Source organism: Dasypus novemcinctus, chromosome 8 (genome assembly GCF_030445035.2).
Source record: "Dasypus novemcinctus isolate mDasNov1 chromosome 8, mDasNov1.1.hap2, whole genome shotgun sequence".
Lineage (NCBI taxonomy): Eukaryota > Metazoa > Chordata > Mammalia > Cingulata > Dasypodidae > Dasypus > Dasypus novemcinctus.
The window spans coordinates 25672457-25694031 of NC_080680.1; the positions used below are offsets into that span (position 1 = coordinate 25672457).

Here is a 21575-nt window from a genome sequence, read left to right on the forward strand (position 1 = left end):
ATCTGTAAATCACAAAAGGCGAAGAACTCACAGACTCTGTGGTGCCTTGAAATAACACGGGTCACGTTAAGCATAGAGATTTATTTTTTTTACCGCTCTCTAATACAGCATTTGCGCTCAGCCCTTCTGGGAGGGAGGGCAACGTTCTCCAAGTCACCAACTGAAGAGATTCACTCCTGCGGCATTTATTAATAATGCTTCGCTCGAGCAGTTTATTTATACCAGCAAACCTGGGAGAGTTCACAGCTGCATGGACTCACCTTGCAGCTTCCGCATTAATATATACGTCATGTTTTGAAAGGTTTCATAGTTCTGTTGGTTGATTTTGCATCCTCTTTCTTCTCTCAGGGTTCAAATGTTCAATGTAGCTGGGCAGCATTATGATGGTTGTGGCTGATTGCAGCGTGACTCCCAACTCTGCAACCTAATCGTTGTGTGGCCTTGGGCCCTTAGCCCTGTCATGTCTGCTGAACGGGCTGATGGAAGTACTTGTTGTGTAGGATTGCTGTGAATATTAAAAAATATGATGCATACAAACTGTTTAGCACAATACCTAGAAAATAATGAGCACTCACTAAATAGAACTGTTTTTATTACAATGCCGATTTGTATTATACCTACCTGTATCATCTGTCCCAATTGGGAGTTGACTGTGGGCGCAGCCTTTAAATTATTGAGGCCTGGGCTTATCTCATTGTTTCTCATGCCTCTTAGCATCACAACAGGCTGCCTTCAACAGAGAATGTGGGTCGAGTGGGTGGGTATGGATTATTTATTTTTTAGGAGTGAATTGTCATGATTTTTTCTAATTGATTTTAAAATATTTAAGCAAAGTGAATAGCAAAAATGGCAAACATTACCAGTTGTTAAATATAGGTAATGGGTAGTGTTGCAGTTTGATATTATTTATGAATTTCAAAAAAGAAGGATTATGTTTGTAAACTAGTCTATTCCTCTTTGTGGGCGCCCCTTTGATTGTATTAGATTCAGCTGAGATACCTTTGATTAAATTATGTTAAGATGAGGGCTTTAAGTCGACCCTATCAGTAGGGTGTGACTCAGGTTGAGTCCCCACCCCCTTGGTGGGCTATATAAATGGACACTCCAGAAGACACACAGAAGAAGACACAAGAAGAGGGAGAGAGTGAGCTCCATACACACGACAGAGGAGAGAAGTTTGATCCTGCGTCCCAGGAAGAGGGATGAGCCATTTGCCTGGTAGTTTGCAGCTGAGCCTGGAAAGTAAGTAACAAGCCCTATGCAAGCCTGAAGCTGAGAGAGGAAGTTGAACCCTCGCAGAGATCGCCCGCCATCTTGCTTCAACACGTGGCAACTGACTTGGGTGAGAAAGTATCTCTTATGGGACCTTGAGTCGGATTCTTCAGGGCCTTGTAATTGTAAGCTTTTACCTCACATAAATGCCCTTTATAAAAGCCAACACATTTCTGGTACTTGGCATCAACACCCCCTTTGGCTGACTAATACAGGTGGGTATGGGTTTTGTGCTCAGGGTTTCTCAGTGGTCATCTGTGACCGTCGTTCTGGTGTCATTATCACAGGTGACTGTGACGTGTCTTCAGCCTTCATGGTTCCTGTAGACGCCCTCCCAAAAGTTTGCCAGAACATGATTAACACCTGGATACTAGTAAGGGCTTCTAGTTATTAACCTTATAAGAGGACTCTCTCTATGTCATGGGCAGGTGACCGAAGGGCTTTTGCATTTTCAGGGGAGTACCCACAAAATCACAGCAAGGGATCACTGAATGTAAGAGTTATCCAAGCCACTGGAGATGACTTCTTAACTAATGCAATGTGTGAAAGCAGTGAGATTTACTGTGATTATTGTCTATCCTTAACATGTCTAAACTCGCTGAGAATTGGCAGAGTTCTGTGATGCTGGGCTTAGGGTAAATTATCAGCTCTGGCCCAAAGGATTTCATAGTATCTGAATTCCTGGCATTTCTTTCAATTGGCCTAAATGTTCTTTGTTCTGAAAAAGTGCTGCCACTGTCACCACACAGCCACAGCTTGTGTTAACTATCGCCAAGCTCAGCTCTCCACTAGGGTCAAGAGAAGGAAGGATGGAGTGGATGGTCTGCTGGAGAGAGCTGTCCAAGGAGGGCAACAGCAGCCCACCCATCCAGGGAAGCTTTGTCCCTGGTGGGGTAATAGTGGCGGTTATTAAGCCCCCACACAGAGATGGTATCCCATGTAGCAGCTGAGGTATGTGGACTTCATTACCTACAAATAAAGAGCACGCTGTCCGTAGCTCACACTAGGTTCCACTTGGTGCATCAGCTGCTTCTCCCAAACTGGGAGTCAAGGGTGCCACCAGCCCCACTGCCTCTCCTTTTCTGCTCTAGCAGATCAGTTACCAAGTCTTGTTGATTATTCGATGGAAATATCTCTGAACACTTTTATATTTTAATATATTTTTTATATTTTAATATTATTTATATTTTAATATTATTTTAATATTATTTAAATTTATTTTAATATTATTTTAATATTATATATTATATAATATTATAATATTATATATTATATATTATATAATATAATATTATTTTAATATTATTTATATTTTAATAAAAGGTATTCAATGACAAGTATAAGGGCTGTCACATAGAAATACATATAAAATATGGATTTATATGAAATCTTAATATAAAATAATAGATATATCTACTCTTATGAGTATAAAGGCTAAAACATATTTCAAGAGAGATTGGAGGACCATGGAATTAAGTAAGTGTTGTCTTGTAGCCTAATTTTTTTTTTCTGTAGCTTTATTAACCTTTCCATTAAATACAAAAAATGAAAAAAATAGCAGTGACAAAAAATGCCTTTCCCTATCAGCCCCTCCCTATCCATTTCCAGGGCTCTCACTGGCCTCCGACTTCTCATATCCAGAATACCGCAGCACCGTCTCTGACCACTGTCTTTTGCTTCACTCTAGGTCGTTCTATCATTACTGCTCTTTCCCTCCTTGGTTCTTTACTTATGTGTCTCTTTCTTAAAAATACCCTGCAAATTTGCCTTCTTATGTCATTTTTATTGGCTTAATGTAATTGTTAATATTTTTTGGCAGAAAAGAGCAAGTTAGTACCCTGTATCAAAACATCAACCTCGTGGAGCCAAGACTAATTCAGCCGTACGAACATGTTATAAAGAACTTTATCCGTGAGATCAAACTTCAGAGCACAGAAATGGAAAACCTGGCCATTGCCGTGAAGAGGTATTGAAATCATCCCTTTCCAAGTGCTTCTTTAACTTGCTCTCTGACCTGTGTGGCACATGGACTGAGCGGCATTATCACACTGCGATATAGGTGGGCTTCTTAAACCTCAACCATCGAGAGCTGTCTAATCGAAGCCAGCACGAGGGCAGTTGAGTCAGGCAGTGATTCGTCAGGTCAGCCAGCAATCAGCAGGTCACTGCCACCCTATTCTATAAACTCTTCTAGGACAGTAATTCAATTCATAAAAAGCTGGAGACGTTTTAAAAATCTTACATCCAGCTGATTGAACCATATAGGAAACTTTTTGTCTCACGAGGTAGCATCACTCCTTTTGAAGCCTGGCCTTGTCACTTAGTGGTGTCTGACCATGGGAAGGTTACCTAATCAACCTGAGTCTCAGGTTTTGCATTTGCAAAAGGCCGATGAAAAGAACTCACCTGTTCAGGGTGTTGAGACTAAATAGCTGAGGTGGTGGATGCAGGCCCTCTGACCTGGTGGCTGCTGAGCAAGGCTGCTTTCCCTCTTTCTAGCCCTCCTCCCCTGGCCCTCCCACCTGAACTAACACCAGAAACTGTTAAACCCTTCCTCTAGTCCAGTTGGTTTAGGTAAGCCACAGCTGGCTTACAGGGGATGGCTTACTGGCTCTGACAGCAACCCCTTGCAGTAGCAGCATTTGCGTTATTACCACTAAGTGTCAGCCTCTCTGCTCCCCAGGAGGACCACTGCCCTAGCACATCCTGGGTGTTCTGCTGCAGAGATGCTTCTCCCAGCCACGTGCTTCTTCCCGCAGCCCCAGCGCTGTGTTCCCAGCCCCATTGGTCTCTAGAACTTGTAGGTGCGGCCCCTTCGATGGGGTGCTTTCTGCGTGGGGGTGGGCGTGGGGGGTGGGCACGTGCTGCAGGTCCCACTTCTTTTCAGCTCCTCAGTCTCTTTATTCTTTGCCTCAACATGGTGATGAAGCTGTTAGAGTTGACCCTTTGGAGTCACTGAAGGGAATTAAAATATATAAGGGGAAATGTAGTCATAAGAGTTAAATTCTTCACGGGGGTCTCTTCAGAACATTTTCATTTCCTGACCTTGATCTTTTCCCTCAAGTTTGCCTTCTGGGGGCCCTCCATTAATATAGGGCAGAGCTCAGATCTCCAAATCTTAGAGATAATTCAGGAGTGAGGATCAGAGCCCGGAGCTGGCCTCTTTTGAGGGGTGACTAGCAGACACATACTCAGTCCTCAGTGATCCTGTGAATATCTGTTAAAACAGGTTTTAATAGGTGCACGCCTGGGTACAGACCACCTGTGACCATTCCCATTCTTACTCAGCCAAGGACCTTCCTCACCTCAGGTTGGTCAGGAAAGTAGAAGAGTCATGGAAAGAGCCTGGTCTAAGTTGTAGTGCACAGCCCCAGTGCTCCAGGCATTTGCCCGAGAATTAGGAATGGCTGGGGCAAATGCTCTTTATGGGCTCCCTGATGTACCAAAAAAAAAAAAAAAAGAGTTGCTCAGAAATGAGAAGGGCAGAGAGAACACCTTCAGGAGCAGGCCCTGATGTTTCAAGGAGCAGCTTAAAAAAATGGTCCTGAAGGATTTGTCGCCCAATTATTTACTTTCCCAGAGTTGGCCAAAAAAAATTTGCTATGGGGTTATGTAATTCCTGTAGCAGGTATTTGTAAACAGCAATGAGCTGTCTTTCCAAACATGGTTAACATAACTTGAGAATGTAGAAGTGAGGAGGAAATAAACAGGAGCTAAAAACAGTAAGAAGCTATTCCAGAATTGAGTTTGGGGTCTTCTCCATGCCCCAACTCTGGTTTGGAGTTTTATGTAGAGAGTAAACTAATGCATGAGCAAATTGTGTTGTGAGGGCATTAGTAAGTCAAAAGCAGGTAGGATGGTGTAGTAGAAGCCCGTCAAACTGGAAGCTGAGAGCCAGTTTTATATATAAGGACTGCTCTCTACCTTCTGTTATTAGGGTATCATTGGTCAAGGTGAATTGACTGTCAAAATCTCATGATCTCACATTAGGAGTGATGTAACATCTATTTGGATAGACAAATCATATGCATGTGAAAAGCTAAATAGTTAGACTTGTAGCTGAGCGAGAATAATTCTTTTTTTTTCTCTCTCTTTTAGGGTTTAATCTGAAATCCCAACTTTTGCAAGGTGACAGATATCTCCATACTAGACAATTGCAAAACTGAATTACCCTGGAACCCTTCTCACCTAAATTTTTCCATTTCTGGCAAGACAGAGTGCTCTAACTCTAGAAATAGAGGTTTAATTGATTTATAAAAGGCACAAAAGTTTTCTAAAAGGTAGCCTCATCTATAGCCTAGAACTTCAGAGGACCAATTAGAAATAAGTATTGTTTAGATCTTTTATTTTCTTCCCTTCTAACTTTAGCATGTAGTGTTGTGAGTCTTAAATAATACAATTTCAAAATTTAAACCATCTTTTTGCTGTTTTGTAGTTCAGTCATGTCAGCAAATAGGATTTTCAGAATTTATTGAGATTCTCAGTGAATTAATATCTTTACCTATTCTTTGCTTCAATTTTATTAAATATCATTTTATATAATTTCATTTATTTAATATCTAGTTTTAATGTAATTTTGCACCTAAGTGGACAAATTACCAATCACATTTTCTCTGTGGAAGGAATAGGGAATACTAGTTTGAATGATGTGCATCTCCTCATCTGTATAATACAGGGCTTGAAATAGAGGAGTTCTAAACTTTCTTTCATCTTACAAGTCAAAGACATGCATCCTTTTGGATTTCAGAGCCCAGGACCAGGCAGCCATGCAGCTGAGTGAGTTGGAAGAGGAAATGGATCAGAGGATTCAGGCAGCAGAACACAAGACTCGGAAAGATGTGAGTTTCTGGGATTGGCTTATTCCTTGAACAAAACTTTATGGGGTACCTTTTATATACCAGTGCTCTTCTGGGTATAGGGGATAGGTGAAGCAAGCCTATTTAAGTGGTTGTGTTTTGGGGAGATAGGTTAGGGAGAGAGACAGATTATAAACAAGTGATAAATAAATCAGGTAATTTCAGACTGCAACAGTGCAATGAAGAAAAAGTGGCATGTGTAGTACATAGTGGCGGGGAGTCAAGGTTGCTTTCTTTTGGGAGGTCGGAGGCCTCCTTGGAGAGGTGACATGAGAGCTGAGGCCTGCAGCAGAAGGCAGAGCCTATCTTCAGCAGAGAAAGTGGCTTGACATGTCTTCAAGCCGCTTTCTCATTGCCCTGGGCCACTAGCTCATTGGCATCGTCCACTGCCAACTTTAAATCTGGATTACAGTGAAATTAAAATCCTGTCTTTGAACGTCAGAATTTTACAATGCAACACACCTTTTCTTCTTCATTGTAGGAACTCGTTAAAGCTGAAAGTTGGGTGCTGCCTCAGTGATTTCCACTGAGGAAATAATTATCTTTTTTCCTTATAAAATATCTGTGGGTGATTAATGTTTACTGTAAACAGAAAACGGATGTATTTCTTTGTGTAGGTAAATGTTAGGTTAAAAATTCCACTTTTATCTATTTGTTTGTTCCATTAACTCTGCAAGGTAGTGGAATAGAGCAGAAAGGGCCTGAGTGTTGGCATTCAGTAGACCTCAGATTGAATATTGGCTGTCCTCTTACCTTGTTTAGGTGGCACCAGATCTTTGAGCCTCTATTGTCCCATCTCTAAAATGGGGTAATGCCATGTTTTAGTTTCCTGGCTGCTAAAACAAATACCTTACAATGGGTTGGCTCAACAACAGGACTGTACTGGCTTACAGTTTCAAAGGCTAGAAGTCTTTGCCTCCCGGGGTGGGTGTCTCCTGGCTGGTTGGCCGTCTGCGGGGTTCCTTGGCTTTTCTGGCACATGGCAGTGCACATGGTGGTGGCATCTTCTCCTTTCTCTCCCAGGTTCCCTGGACTTCCAGCTCTGGCTGCTCCACATGGCTTCTCTCTCTGTCTGACTTCCGCTCTGTTTATAAAGAACTCTAGTAATTTGGATTAAAGTACAACCTGATTCAGTGGGGCCACACCTTCACGGCAGCAACACTGAAGAGATTTTATTTACAGTTAAGTCCACACCTACCAGAATGCGGACTAACACCAATTTGGGTCCAAACTGGGGTCCACGGTTCAGTCCCCCAAATGCCACCTGCCTGCTTGAACAAAGGTTGGAGCATGATAACCGGTAGAAAGCACTTAGCATTGTCCCTGAGAAGTGGTGGGTGAGCCGTGCCTGCTGCCATCTGCTCCTTTCTCTTTCCCCGTGTTGTCTTGATTCCTTTCAGACTCCCCTTAAACTGCTTTACTATGCATGTGCCCTTGGGTCTCTTTGTTATCATTTATCTCTTAATAACGAGTTTAATAATGATTTGGATGTCAACCCAACAGGGTAAATGGTTCCTGATTTGCCGTCCGGGTTTTGTGCAATAGATATCCCATTCATCTGTCTGGAATATTTTTTCTGTAATATAGAAACAGTGAAATCATTTTCTTCTTTCCTCTTTTCCCTCTATCCACTGTATTTAATCTGTGCGTTCCGTCCTTCCTTCTTTCATCCATCCATTCTTTCGTTAATCAAACACTTAACTAAAGCACACTTGTTAGCCTGTCATCAAATGCCGTCGCTTCTTCCAGCTAAATATCTCCTAACTTTGTTGTTGGTAATGGCGACATTATTGCAGCCCCCATTTCTGTCTGACTCTTATAACCTTGTGTTTTGTTAGTTGTAACATCTTCCTAGCTGGTATCCTTGGCTCTGGTCCAGGGGTGGCTAATTGGTGGCATCCACATGCTCACTTCCCTTCCACAGCCCTGGCGGACACTCGCTCTTTCCTTTCTTCCGAACACAGCTGTGAGCTCGGCCTTGGCATGGCCTCCAGGGGTTACTACCATTTCAGCCTTGGCGCGGAGATGAAACCTGCTCACCAGCCTCATCCGAGTCTACTTGATGTCTTCTAAACACAGTCTTTTTGTTATAACGCATCTAGGCTAATGGAAGATTTTCCAGAACTTTCTTCCGGTCAGCCTGGCTCACCTCCACCCTCTCCTTGCCTTTACCCAAGAGCTCTAGTCCAGTGGCATACCTGCTCATTGCTGTGCTTTGGTTCCAGCGGTTTTACTTGCTTTGATGACTGTCACTCCTTTCTACTTGCCTCAAATCTGCAAAAGTCATGAAAAGTCTCACTTTCTCCTTGTTTACTAGCACATTCATCTCTCCTGACTTAGACTCTTATTGAGTATAGTGCATATTACATTGTTTCACATTAGTTTTTAAAAATTATATGGCACACAGTAAACTGCACATATTTAGAGTGTATAATATCATGTTTTGAGATATGGATATACCTCTGAAACCATCACTGTAATCAAGATATTGAATGTATCCATCAACTAAAAAGTTTCCTCATACCCCTCCCTTTGTCTTGTCTATGTCCCTTCTTGCCAGGCAACCACCCTTCTTGTCTTCCATCACTGTGGATTAGCTTGAATTAAAGAATTTTATATAAATGGATTTATAAAGTACATATCCATATTCTTTCTTGTGTGGCTTATTTTACTTAGCAAAATTTTTTTGAGATTCGCCCGTGTAGCATATATCAATAGTTCACTCTTTTCATTGCTGAGTGGAATCCTCTTGTCTAAATATACCATAATTAGTTTATCCATTCATCAATGGAAGCACATTTGAGTTATTTCCAGTTTTGTGGCTATTACAAATAAAGTTGCCATGATCATTCATGTACATATTTTTGTATGAACATAGGCTTTAATTTCTCTTGCATAAATTCTTAGAGTGAAGTGGCTGGATTATATATGTAGGTTTATGTTTAAACTGTAACAGACTGCCAAACTGTTTTCCAAAGTGGTTGTTCCGTTGTATATTTTCCCCAGTAATGTCTGAGAGTTCTATACTTTAAGCTTTCTAAAAGGTGTATAGAAAAATCTCATCATGAAGTGTCTGTTAAAAATATTTTGCCCATTTAAAAAATTGGACTATTTTCTTATTATTGAGTTTTCGATGCAATGTCTTTATCAGATAACTGACATGTAACTATTTTCTACCAGACTGTGGCTTGTCTTTTCTTTCTCCTAACAGTCTTTTGAAGAGCAGATGGTTTTAATTTTGATAAAGTTTGATTAATTAATTTTTTTCTTTCATGGATTGTGCTTTGATGTGATCCTTAAGAACTCTGCCTATCCAAGGTCACAAAGATTTTCTCCTGTGTTTTCTTCTAGAAATTTTATTGTTTTAGGTTTTACTTTTAGTGTTCACTTTGTATATGATGTTTATGGATTGAAATTCTTATTTTTTGTTTTATATTTTGCATGTGACTGTCCAATTTTCATATCTTTTGAAAAGGCTATCCACTGTGTTACTTATGCACTTTGTTCTCCACTGAATTGCCTTTGTGCTTTGTCCGAAGTCAGTTGACTTAATTCATGTGGGTTTATTTTTTATTTTTTTAAAGATTTATTTATTTATTTAATTCCCCCCCTCCCCCGGTTGTCTGTTCTCTGTGTCTATTTGCTGCGTCTTGTTTCTTTGTCCGCTTCCGTTGTCGTAAGCGGCACGGGAAGTGTGTGCGGTGCCATTCCTGGGCAGGCTGCACTTTCTTTCGCCCTGGGAGGCTCTCCTTACGGGTGCACTCCTTGCGCGTGGGGCTCCCCTATGCGGGGGACCATGTGGGTTTATTTCTGGGCTCTCTATTCTGGTCCCTTCATTGATTTGTCTGTCTTTACTCCAGTTTTATAAAGTCTTGATAATTGTTGCTTTATAAGAAGTCATTAAACCAATAATATTAGTTCTTCAGCATTTATTTTTTTTCAAAGTTGTTTTGGTTATTTTAGGTGCTTTTTGTTGTCATAGAATCAGGTTGTTGATTTCTACCAAAAAACCTCCTGAATTTTGAATGAGACTTTATAGATCAATTTGAAGAGAATTGACATCTTAACAATAGTAAATATTCCAGTCCCAAAATATGGATACCTCTCTGTTTGTTCAGGTCTTCTTTAATTTTTCTGGGAAATATTTTGTTGTATTTAATGAAAAGAACTTATATTTATTTTATCAGATTTATTCCAAAGTATTTCATGTTTCGATGCTATTGTAAATGGTCTTTTTTAAAATTTTAATTTCTGATTGTTTTGAATGTATAGAAATACAATTGATTTTTGTATATTGTTCTTATGTCTTGTAGAATTGGTAAGCTCAATTATTTAGTAATGATATTTTGTTCATAGATGACCTTTTTGAAGTTGAGGATGTTCTCTTCTATTATTAGTTTTCTGAAGATTTTTAAAATTTATTTTTTTAAAATCAGGAGTGGATGTTGGAGTTTGTCAAATACTTTTTCAGTGTCTGTTGAATTGAGCGTATGGTTTTTCTTTTCTAGAATATTACAGTGCATTACATTGATTGGTTTTTGAGTCTTAAAACAAATTGTCATTCTTGGGATAAACTCATATACGATGTTTAATGTTGAAAGACTGAATGCTTTCTCTCTAAGATTGTTGTAGTTCAAAAGTGAGTCCTTGTCCTGCACATCAGATAGTCAATTAAGGATATTGAGAGGAGAAAGAGGTTATTCAGCAAAGGCTAACCTCCCAAAGACAGGAGGCAGTGTCAACTCTCTCTCCCTGAGTTGGAAGTACTTAAGGTTTTTGTGGGATTGAACAAAAAGGGAGGTGGGGTTGTGACAACTGAGGGAAGATAATAGCACGATAGTGAGGAATGTGCCAGGTGGGCATCATGCTGACTCACAGGCTGCATGACTAGAAAGGGACATTTTGAGCCTGATGAGTGGGTGGTTTGAGATGACAGGGTTATTAGCGATAGTCTAATCTTTGAGTATGTGCGTGTCAGATAGACCAATTAAATCTCATCAGAATTGACTTGTTCAGTTCAGGGTTTACTCATGTTATTTTATTAATAAACATTGAGGGCTGTGCATAGGAGTATCAGATTTCAGGGTTGCAATATAAGATAAGGGAATGTAACTGGGGGCCAGATATGAGTTGTTTCATTACTGTTCTGTTATAAGGTAAAGATTATGCAGTTTACAAAATATAGCATCAGCATCAAAGAAACAAAGCATTTGGGTTACAGTGCAGTGAGTCACAACAGTTACAGATATTTGCTTCTGGGTGATTTTAAAATCTTAACATCAGTTAAGGCTATATTGCACTATATCAGGTTAGTGAGTGCCTAAAATACAATTTAGTGAACTAAAATATATTATTTTATGATTGGCTTCAAGATTGGGAAAAAGACAAAGATGTCTCCTCTCATCATTTTTATTTCCATTCTTCGGACCAGTGCAGTAAGGCAAGAAAAATAAATGAAAGACATCATTTAGATTGGAACAAAAGAATTAAAACTATCATTATTTATAAATTGTATAATTATCTATCAAGAAAATCTGATGGAATCTACCCCAAAACACTATTAAGTAAATAATAACATTTTAACAAATAGTTGATTTTTTAATGTTAAACTTGTACTCTTGGAGTAGACCACACATGGCCATGATGTATATATATAAATATATACATATAGACATTGAATTTAATTTGCTGAAGTTTTGCTTTTCAGCTTTGCATTTGTGTTCATAAGACATTGGTTTGTAGTTTTCTTTTAGTGTCTTTGTCCGATTTTGGTATCAGGATGATGCTGGTCACATAGAATGAATTAGGAAGCATTCCCTCCTTCATTTTCTGGAATATTGTAAGGAATTGATCCAAACCACTACCATTTCTCATCTATGTTAATGTAATAATCTTCTAATAGCTTCCACTTATTGCAAATAAGAAATGAAATAAGCTGGACGGTGATAAATTTTTCTCTGTGCCTTCTCACCTTTCCTGTGTAGGACACTTGGGCTCAGCCTTGGTTTGACAAAAAAGGTTTCTCATTCATGTGTTCGGAAAGTTGTTTATTTAAATCAACCTTGTGAATTTGCAATAAATATATATGTATATTTTCTTCTAGGAAAAACGCAAAGCTGAAGAAGCTCTTACTGACCTCAGACGTCAGTATGAAACAGAAGTAGGAGATCTACAGGTGACCATAAAAAAACTCAAAAAGGTAGGTATGTGGCAGCTAGACTTTTAGGAGTAGTCTTAGTATTACAGTGTGTTTCAGTTATTAATGATTAAAGCATTTGGGATAATATTTAAGTGGCAGTTGGAATCAGATTTTGGAGTTTGATTAAACTCCTTGGAAAGACTTGTTTTTAAAGGGCCCCTAAATTCCTTTCCTTGTTTCAGGGCCCACGTACTCTTTTTTTTAACCCCCCTGCCCCCATGGCTTTTTGCTTGCTGTCTGCTTTCTGTGTCCATTCACTGTGCGTTCTTCTGTGTCTGTATTTATTTATTTATCCGCCCCCCCCCCCGTGGCTTCCTTGCCATCTGCTCTCTGTGACCATTTGCTGTGCATTCTGTGTTTTTTGCTTGTCTCCCTTTTTGTTGCATCACCTTGCTGATTGGCTCTCCCAGCGCTTGCAGGCCAGGGCTCTCCACAGTGTGCGGGCGAACCTGCCTTCACAAGGAGGCCCTGGGAGGTGAACCCAGGGCCTCCCATATGGTAGCAGGGAGCCAAACTGATTGAGCCACAGCTGCTTCCCCCACATACTCTTTTGCATAGATCTAAGAAATATTTTTTATCCCTTGAACAATTGCCCATCAAATTCCTGTTTGCTTTCCATTGTCTCCACCAACCAAATGTCTTCAAGTCCCATGCGTCAGGAGGGCACTGTGTTTCTCAGTTACCTGTATCTCCCTGCTCCTGTCTTACTGCAGATTTTGTGGTAGGTTTTCAGTGGGAATTTATTGAATTAAATGAATATTCCTCTTCTGTGTAGAAAGTTTCAGCAAGAGCTGGTCAGCAAGAGGTGAGAGAGAACTCACTGATATATGAACAGTGATGTGATTGAATATTTGCCTTTGCTTTCTATTTGGAGTCTAATGAGCAGGTCCATTTCACTCAGTACTATACATAAATATGTAAAAACTGGCTCCCAGGGACTGTATGGAAGCCCCAACTTGTAGCATTTGCAATTTCCATACTATAAATATTTCCACAGTTACCACGTCCAAGCAACCAAGTTGACATCACTGTATGCAGTGTTGGGAACAGATGCTTAAAAGGGCTCTCACCAGCCGTAGAAGGGGGTTCCAGTTCAGCACTGATTTCACATCTTGCATAGGGTTGTCTCCATAATTAGTGGAAATATCTTCACTAAACTGAAGACAGATCATTAGAAAGTAATCATCACTAAAAGTGGCATTATGATCTTCGGGACATCACTTTGCTTACCTGGCTGTGATTGACATTAATGCCCCTTCCAGGATTTAGATTCAATGAAATTGTGATGATTAACTGGATTTTGTAAGCTGTTGTAATTTAAACCTCTGGGATCATAAAGAATTCTCCCTGGTACCCTTCTTGGAAAATTATCATCAACGTCAACCTCGTAACTAGTTTTCACATGTCATTAGAACATACAAAATGTTTTGCAGAATTTGAATTGACCAATCCCACATTTATGCCAGAGGCATATATTCTCCCAACCACTGTCCTCATTTTTTCTGTGGCCTCCCAAACCTCAATGCAAGAATAGACAGAGCGATTCTTGCCCTGATATAGCCTACATTGAAGACCAAACAACACTGAACAGTAAAAGGGCCCGAGTGAAGAGTGGGAAAGCCTGAATATCTACCCAGGCAATGTTACTTTCTGCCCTGTCACACCAGGGACAAGTGGCTTCATCCCTCTGATTTTTAATTTTTTCCTGTGAAATGGGATCCATAATGAGTGCTGTGCCTAGCCAAAATAATTGATGTTTCATTGCCTTTCCAGTTCATTAAAATCACAATTAAAAAATCTAATTCTGAAACTTTGAGGGATGTGTAAATTTCCCTCTTTTACAGATGTGAACACTGAGTTCCAGAGAAGTTAAATAACTTGGTAAAAGGCACATGCACAGCTGTCAAGTGACAGGGTCATCTTACTGCACGGATTGTGTTTTCCTCACTTCTAACCAACTTCCTGTCTAATAGGGTTATTATGAAAAACAAGGGATGGTTTATGAAAGTATGTTAAAAATTATAAAGAACCATAGAAAAGGTTTCATATTTTATTTTAATTACCATCATCCTATACCATTCATTCAAAGAAACTCATATCTTTCCACAATTTATCCTCTCTGAAATCAGAGTGCATCTTAGAATCAATGACTCTCCACTGTCATGGTCATCCATGTGGCAGTTGTGACATACTTGTGTGAAAAGCTTCAGTTGACACTATCTGGCAGGATGAAGAAAACTCCAGGATCAAAGTACTTACACTTGATGAAATATGAGATTCATTTTGATGAATAACGTACACATTAAGTAAATGGACACCACAAATCTCCACACTTCCTTGAGGATGGAAGCTATTTGTAGGAGATAAATTTTTTGTTCTCTATGTTTTAGATGCTCCAAAACCACTTCAATCTGGTATTACTAATAAATCCACCAGCAAGCAAAGGTCATGCGTGTATTTATATGATTTTATGTGTTGCATCCTGAACTTCATATCATTTCTAAATTTTACTTAGTTCAGGCTTTTATTTAATAAGCAAACTCACTGTGAAGGAAACACAGGTGCATCTGACACTATCTCTGCCTCTAGATAAGCCTAGGCTCTGGCACAGAATGGAAGACACATACAAATAACAATAATATGGGATAAAAAGTTTTAAGTGCAGGTGAAGTTCAAGGAGAGTGTAAAGGTCCAGATTCCTATGCAGCCTACTTGAAGAAGCATGGATTGGGCTGCGTTATAATTGAATGGTTTTCCAAAAGAACTTCTAAGTTGTTTCAAAGAAAATTAAAATTTCTTTTTCAAATGTTTAAATTATTTAAAACAAAAACTCAAATCCTCCTAGATTTTACATAGCTTAATGGTTTATGAAATTGTATAAAGTTGAAAATTAAAGATTTCTAGAATTCCCATATCTATATACAAAGATATTCCTAAGCTTAACCAGATAAATTCAAGGTGGGTTTGTAAACACACACTTTTATTTTTCTCTTTCAGCTAGAAGAACAATCAAAACATATAAGTAAAAAGGAAGATGTGTCTGCATTAAAAAAACAAATTTATGATTTATCAATGGTAAGAATCCCCTTTTCATTTACAGACAGGCATTTCCCTTTAGTCTATTGTTTTCTAAACATAATCATGCTATTATATCCATGTTCCAGGAAAAGAAGTTTCAGAAAAATTAATGCTATAGTTAGAAAAAATCTTTTAAATTCCTTTAAACAAAGATGTTATTTACATAGCCTTTTCCTTCCGATTATACCCGTTTCTATTATGAATCCTTTTTTAAAAATGACAGCAATAATGACATGGAAAAAATAAAGTTGTAGAAAGGTCTTTTGATGAAAAACACTTCCACCACCAGTCTGCTTTCTAGATAGCAATTTTCAGCCATTTCTGATTGTGGATCTGGTAATTACTCTGAAAAGACTAAACCACATGAATTTACCATTATTTCTGATGTATTAATTTTAGTTAACTATGATTTCCTCTTATGATGGGTGAATATATATCTTGCTATCTCCACCTCTCAGTTTTTGATGTATGTATAGCTAGTTTTAGTTGTCCTTCAACTTTACGTACTGTAGTTAACCCTGCATTCTTGTATCATCAATCTGACCTGTAGATCTAGCTCTATAAGAAGGGGATATTATTGCTCTGCTCTTCCTCCAACCTTCCTCTTTCTGTCCCTTCTTATCTTCTATTGACTATATCTTTACTATTTTATTGGCAAAATTGGTAACATTCCCATCTTTTCAGTTATTATTAGTTTTCTTTATTTTGCCTTTATGTCAACTCTCAAAGTAAAAAACATTTCTTTGTTATGACTCTGTTTTAGTTTACAGAAGGCTGCCAAGGTTATAACACAAAGGGCTTGGCTTTTACAATGAGGATTTAATAACTTACATGCTTACAGTTCTGAGGCCATGAAAGTGTCTATATCAGTGGTTCTTAACCTTTTCTGTTCCACAGACCCCTATGCCAGGCAGGCAAAAACTATGAACCCTTACCAAGTCCACACTATACTATGTATTATTTAATAAATATATCACACCTGCACCAACACATCCCCACAAGAATAATGTTTTTGAATTTCAATTCAAGCTCATGCTGCCTTGTTAAGAACCCCTGGTCTAAATCAAGGTGTCACCAGGAGTTGCATTCTCTCTGAGCTGCAGCTGTGGGTAATCAGGAACATGGCAGTATCTGTTGGCCTCTGCCCTCTCCTCTGGGCCTCATTGCTTTCAGCTTCTGGCTTCCTCTTTCCCAGGCTTGGTTCCTTTCAGTTTCTTGCTCTTGTGGCTCTCTTTCTCTCAGCTTCTGTGGATTCTTCTCTGTCTCTGTGGTCTTCTTTCTCTGTATGTTTATCCCCTTTATAAAGGACTCCAGTAATAGGATTAAGACCCACCCTGGGTTCACCCCTACTGAAGTAATCTAATAAAAAAACAAGGTCCCACTTAAAATGGGTTTACTCCTACAGGAATGGATTAACCTAAGAATATCATTTTCTGTGGTCCACAAAAGATGCAAACTACCACAGACTCTAATTGTTTTCATGACAGAGCCAAGAAATGAGCTAGGATTGCCTTTCTTTCTCTTCAGTCATTATTCTCATGCCATTCAAAAAAGTAGGTTCTTGGCTTCATGGTCCAATGAATTCCCTTTGTACAGCAGCAAATTTTGACTGACTTGGCCTTATAATTGGATCATCACTTTCTTGTACAGTTATTTATTTCTATGAGATTTGCTGGTTGATTTTTTAATTTTTCTTGTTATGAGGAGAAACCTCTGCCATCTTCACAACACTGATACAGCTTATTAGTGATTCTTCTCAGTGTGTGGAATTTGTATCGTTTTTCTCCTTGTCAATATTATTTTGGGCATCCCCTGAAAATATCATTTTTGGATTGAGTGCTTTTATACTACTATTCATATGTCATTCTGGAATTTCTTTGAATTGGCTTCTTGGTTTAATTGCAACATTAACAAATTGCAGTTTTCCACATTTGGGATTTTCATCCTCATTTTGCTATAGTGAAGCCTCAAGGAACTTCTTCAGAAAGGGTGTATGGGGGGTCAGTTTTATCAGTCTTTGCATATCTGGATATGTCTGTGTCTCACAATTTTTGCAAGTTTGGTTAAATTTCTCTGGGATTCCTTTGGGAGTTTATTTTGTGCTTTCTATTTCTTGTTCCTTTTTGTTGTCATATACTTGGGAATTCTTATCTGTTCATATTTTAAATAGAAAGGATAGGCTGATCATTTTAGGTAGCTGGTGTAGGATTCCTGTGAAGCTAGGTGAATAGATCTGTTTGCCTTTAGGCCTCTCCCCTGACAGTGTGTCTTCCTAGAGGTCTGTGTATGAAGCTGGCAGTTAGACTTTGGAATCCTAATAAGCAGAATGAGTAGGGCATGGCTAATCACAGAGCTTTAGCTTTCCTTCTAGGAGTCATTCCTAGACATTTAAAGAGGCAAGCCCTCTCGTTGCCTTTGGAATTGACTTTGGCCATCAGCCCTTCTTTGCTAGGATAAGAGAGGGGACTTCCCTTCCCAATTTTCTTCCTTTTGTCAGCATATTTCCATCCAGTTTCCATTTTCCACAAATGTATTGAAATCTCTTTATTGGTGATGGTTCTCTCATCCATTATTTTAACTGGTTTTTGTTCATTTCTTTTGGCATTTCATATTAATGGAATCTCAGAAGGGAAAGAACACAGATTCATATCCTCAGTCTGCTGTCTTGAACCAGAAACTTCCAATGATGGATTCTTTAGAAAAAATGCAAAAATTACTAATCACACTGGTTTTTCAATATACAGTTTCAAAATGTGAGATGAAAGGGCTTATTCTAAAAAGTTATCAGTCTGCCTGGTAATGGGGTACTACACTGAATATTTAGCAATAACTTTATACTGCTCATTAGGGAAAACAGGTGTTCAAATGTCTAGCCTCAGTTAATTTTCCAGTAACATGTTACAGTGCACCATGATAAAGTCTTGACTATTATGGTTTGTCATGAAATGTCAAGTGTAAAGAAAGTGGAGACTAGCTTTGAGATTTTAAAAATATGACTCTTTGATCATTTAAAATCTCAATTACAGTGACTTGATAATTAATTCATTGGACACCATGACGTGAAGAGTTGGGGAGTGATGTGTGGGCAGGTTCCATGACACCTTGTTTTATTTTTCTCAGGTAGAAGAAACTCTGTGTCTAATGACCTGCATTATTCCTTTTCCCTAGGAAAATCAGAAAGTTAAGAAAGACCTTTTAGAAGCACAGACAAACATAGCCTTTCTTCAAAGTGAATTAGATGCACTGAAAAGTGATTATGCTGATCAGACCCTGAATTCAGAAAGGTATAAAATTTTGCATTTTATTTTTTAGTTTGAGTAGAGTGTTTACATACAGGTGAGCATCAATGAGGAGAAAACAGCTATTTAATAATAAAGAGTCATTTATTAACTTTGCTAATAGGTTCTTTGTTTTCTAAAGATTTTGCTTTTAAAAGGTCAAATTTCCTAGTGATTTTTGTGTTTTTTTAAAACAAATGGATTAACTATTTTAATTATGGGCTGTTTAGCACAATGCATGGCTTTATAAATGTTCAAATTAATTTTAAGCAGAAGAATATACCTGAAGTATTAAGAGTCAGTGCTAATTATAGTGCTTTGAAGGTAGGAATCCTGGCTGTACAACATAAAAAAGGGAAGACTAGATCTCTGTCAATGATTGTATTTTTCCATGCTTTAGTTTTGCAGTATGCTGTTACTAATATAAGATCAAATACACGTACACATACACACATCTATTTATATATAAGGGACGTATACATGGAAATTTATTTAGGGATACATAAGTATAAAATGCATATACAAGCTTTTGTATGTGTATGCCCTAGTACATGTACACTTGAGCAGAATATCTTAGCTTTTGTTTGTTAACTTCAATCAGAAATAAGGTCCTGTAATACAAAGCAGTCAAAAATTTATTAGATAAGGAGTTATGAGCAAGGAGTATACAAAAAAGAAAAGCTCTTTGAGAAGTTATGTTTAGTTGGGTGGAGAAAAAGTAAAAGGGCTCCAGAGTTAACCAGCACAAGGAATAAATAATTCAAAAGCACTACTAACCATCAGTGCCATAGGTTGGATGAATTGCTATGTGATCATCAAAAAAATATTCTTTGAGTTCAGAAAAGGTGAGGAACCTTGTAAAGGATGAGACGCTTGAGCTAAACTTGGTTGGAGGGGTAGGTCTGTGTGGGTAAAGGTGGGAAGAAGGGGCATGCCCTTGGCCAGGCATGATGCTTGGCACTTTGCTCATTACTTCATTTGGTCCACACAACGTTCTATGGCATGGTTTTCCCATTTTCAAGTTGGGAAAAGAGTACCTCAGGGATGTTCCCAGTGAGGCAGTAACTACAGCAGGGGCAAGAGTATGGGTAGGATAAGACTGGACTGGGGGGCGGTGGTCAGACCACTGAGCAGAAAGAGATTTTGAAAGGAAAAGTAGAAGAAGAAAAATAACTTTAAAAACTAGTTTAGGACTACCATGTAAAAGCCCCGAAATCTTGTATAGGGAACATGAATTCCTATAGTCTGTTGGTGAACTTCTAGTTTCTTCATCAAGAAAGCACATAGATGGGCTATTCTGAACAGAACCTAAGAACAGATATCCAAAGAGTGGTTTTGGAAGTTACTAATGGGGCTTGCTTAGAAATGGGGCTGAGTTGCAACAGAGGCTGGAGGTGGTAGAACATGTTCTGAGCACACATTTTTTAATTAATTTTTTTATTTTTTAAGAAGCTTTAGATTATATAATTGTTACATGAAAATTTTAAGGAATCCCCATATGCCCCACTCCCTACCCCTCCCACACTTTCCCACATCAACAACATCCCTCATTAGTGTGGTACATTTGTTAGAATTGATGAACACATATTGAAGCGTTGCTGCTAACTATGGATTACAGTTTACATTATAGTTTATACTCTGTCCTGCACAGTTTTGTAAGTTATGACAAAATATGCAATGACCTGTATCCATAACTGCAATGTCTTGCAGGTCAACTCCATTGTCCCAAAAATGCCCCCATATTACACCTATTCTTCCCTCTCCCATCCCTCAGAACCTCTGATGACTGCAGCCTTTTATATCAATGGTAAGAGTTCTTCCATTGCTAGAGTAATAATAAAGCTATAGTGAAATAATAATATGTCTATTTTAGCCCATTGTTCATTCCCCAATCTTGAGGATTTGGGGCTGGTGATGCCCACTCTACTTCTAATTGAGAGGAAGCTTAGATCCCATGGTGCAGGTGGATGGAGCTATCTTGCTTGCTGTTGCAGATACTTTTCTGTTCTTTGGGATGGGTTTTGTCCATCATCATCTCCTTTTTGGTTGTCTTGGGAGAGTCCAATGAACTGGAGAGTAGGTGTTGCAACTCTACTGAAATGCAGGGCTCAACTGGCACATGAATGGATCAAAGATTTAAGTCTCTGGGACATATATTTATCAAGTATAGTGCTAATTAATAGGTTCAAGTAAAAGGGGCAGAAGAGCCATGTATAGAGAAACTATAAATGAGTCTAACTCTGTTATGCTGGGGAGCATAAATTCCAAGGGCCCATTGACAGGGTGCTGAATTCCTGAGCTGTCTTCCCTGCTTATAGTTTCTGGATGTCTCTAGAGCCCTCAGAAGCCCGCTCTTTGAGGCACTGTTTGCTGTGGCAGTCAATGAGATCCTGCTGAGGCTTGTCTGAGCATAAACTCTGGAATGACCTCCCAACTCACTTTGAAATCTTTTAGCTATAAAAACTCATTTGTATTTATCATTGCCCCCTTTTGAGCAAGGTCTTTTTCCAGATGCACTGCTAGTTGGCACTTGGTAATAACCCTTCAGTGCCAGGGAGGTTCGTCCCTAGGAGTCATGGCCCATGCTGAGGGTGGGGTGGGGTAGGGAGAAGTGGTCTGCACACACATTTTGAGGAGGAAGCCATGGATCTGTAATAAAGCAAGAGAGGAATTGCTGAGTGAATTTTTAGCAAGCCAAGAAAGCCCAATTTCTGTGGTTTCCTCTGAGGTTTAGGGGTGAGGAGGGAGGGAGAGCAGGAATGGGGGCAAGGCAGGGACAAGAGAGGGGATCATAAGTAAGGAGAAAAGGAGGAGCATCATTCAAGGCTTGGAATTAGAGAAGGTTCAGGGTGATAACATGTTGGACTAAAGGAACTGGTCGTTGGGAGTACA

General features: G+C 39.0%; 1 protein-coding gene across 1 annotated transcript in view; it reads left to right on the forward strand.

The window, feature by feature from the left end:
- The window catches only part of RASEF (RAS and EF-hand domain containing), a 94490-nt gene that overhangs the window by 38447 nt on the left and 34468 nt on the right, over nt 1-21575 (forward strand). The window contains exons 2-6 of the mRNA XM_004449478.5: nt 3092-3238; nt 6020-6110; nt 12232-12327; nt 15325-15402; nt 18574-18689. Coding sequence (XP_004449535.1) covers nt 3092-3238; nt 6020-6110; nt 12232-12327; nt 15325-15402; nt 18574-18689 — 528 coding nt within the window. The remainder of the gene's footprint in view (nt 1-3091; nt 3239-6019; nt 6111-12231; nt 12328-15324; nt 15403-18573; nt 18690-21575) is intronic.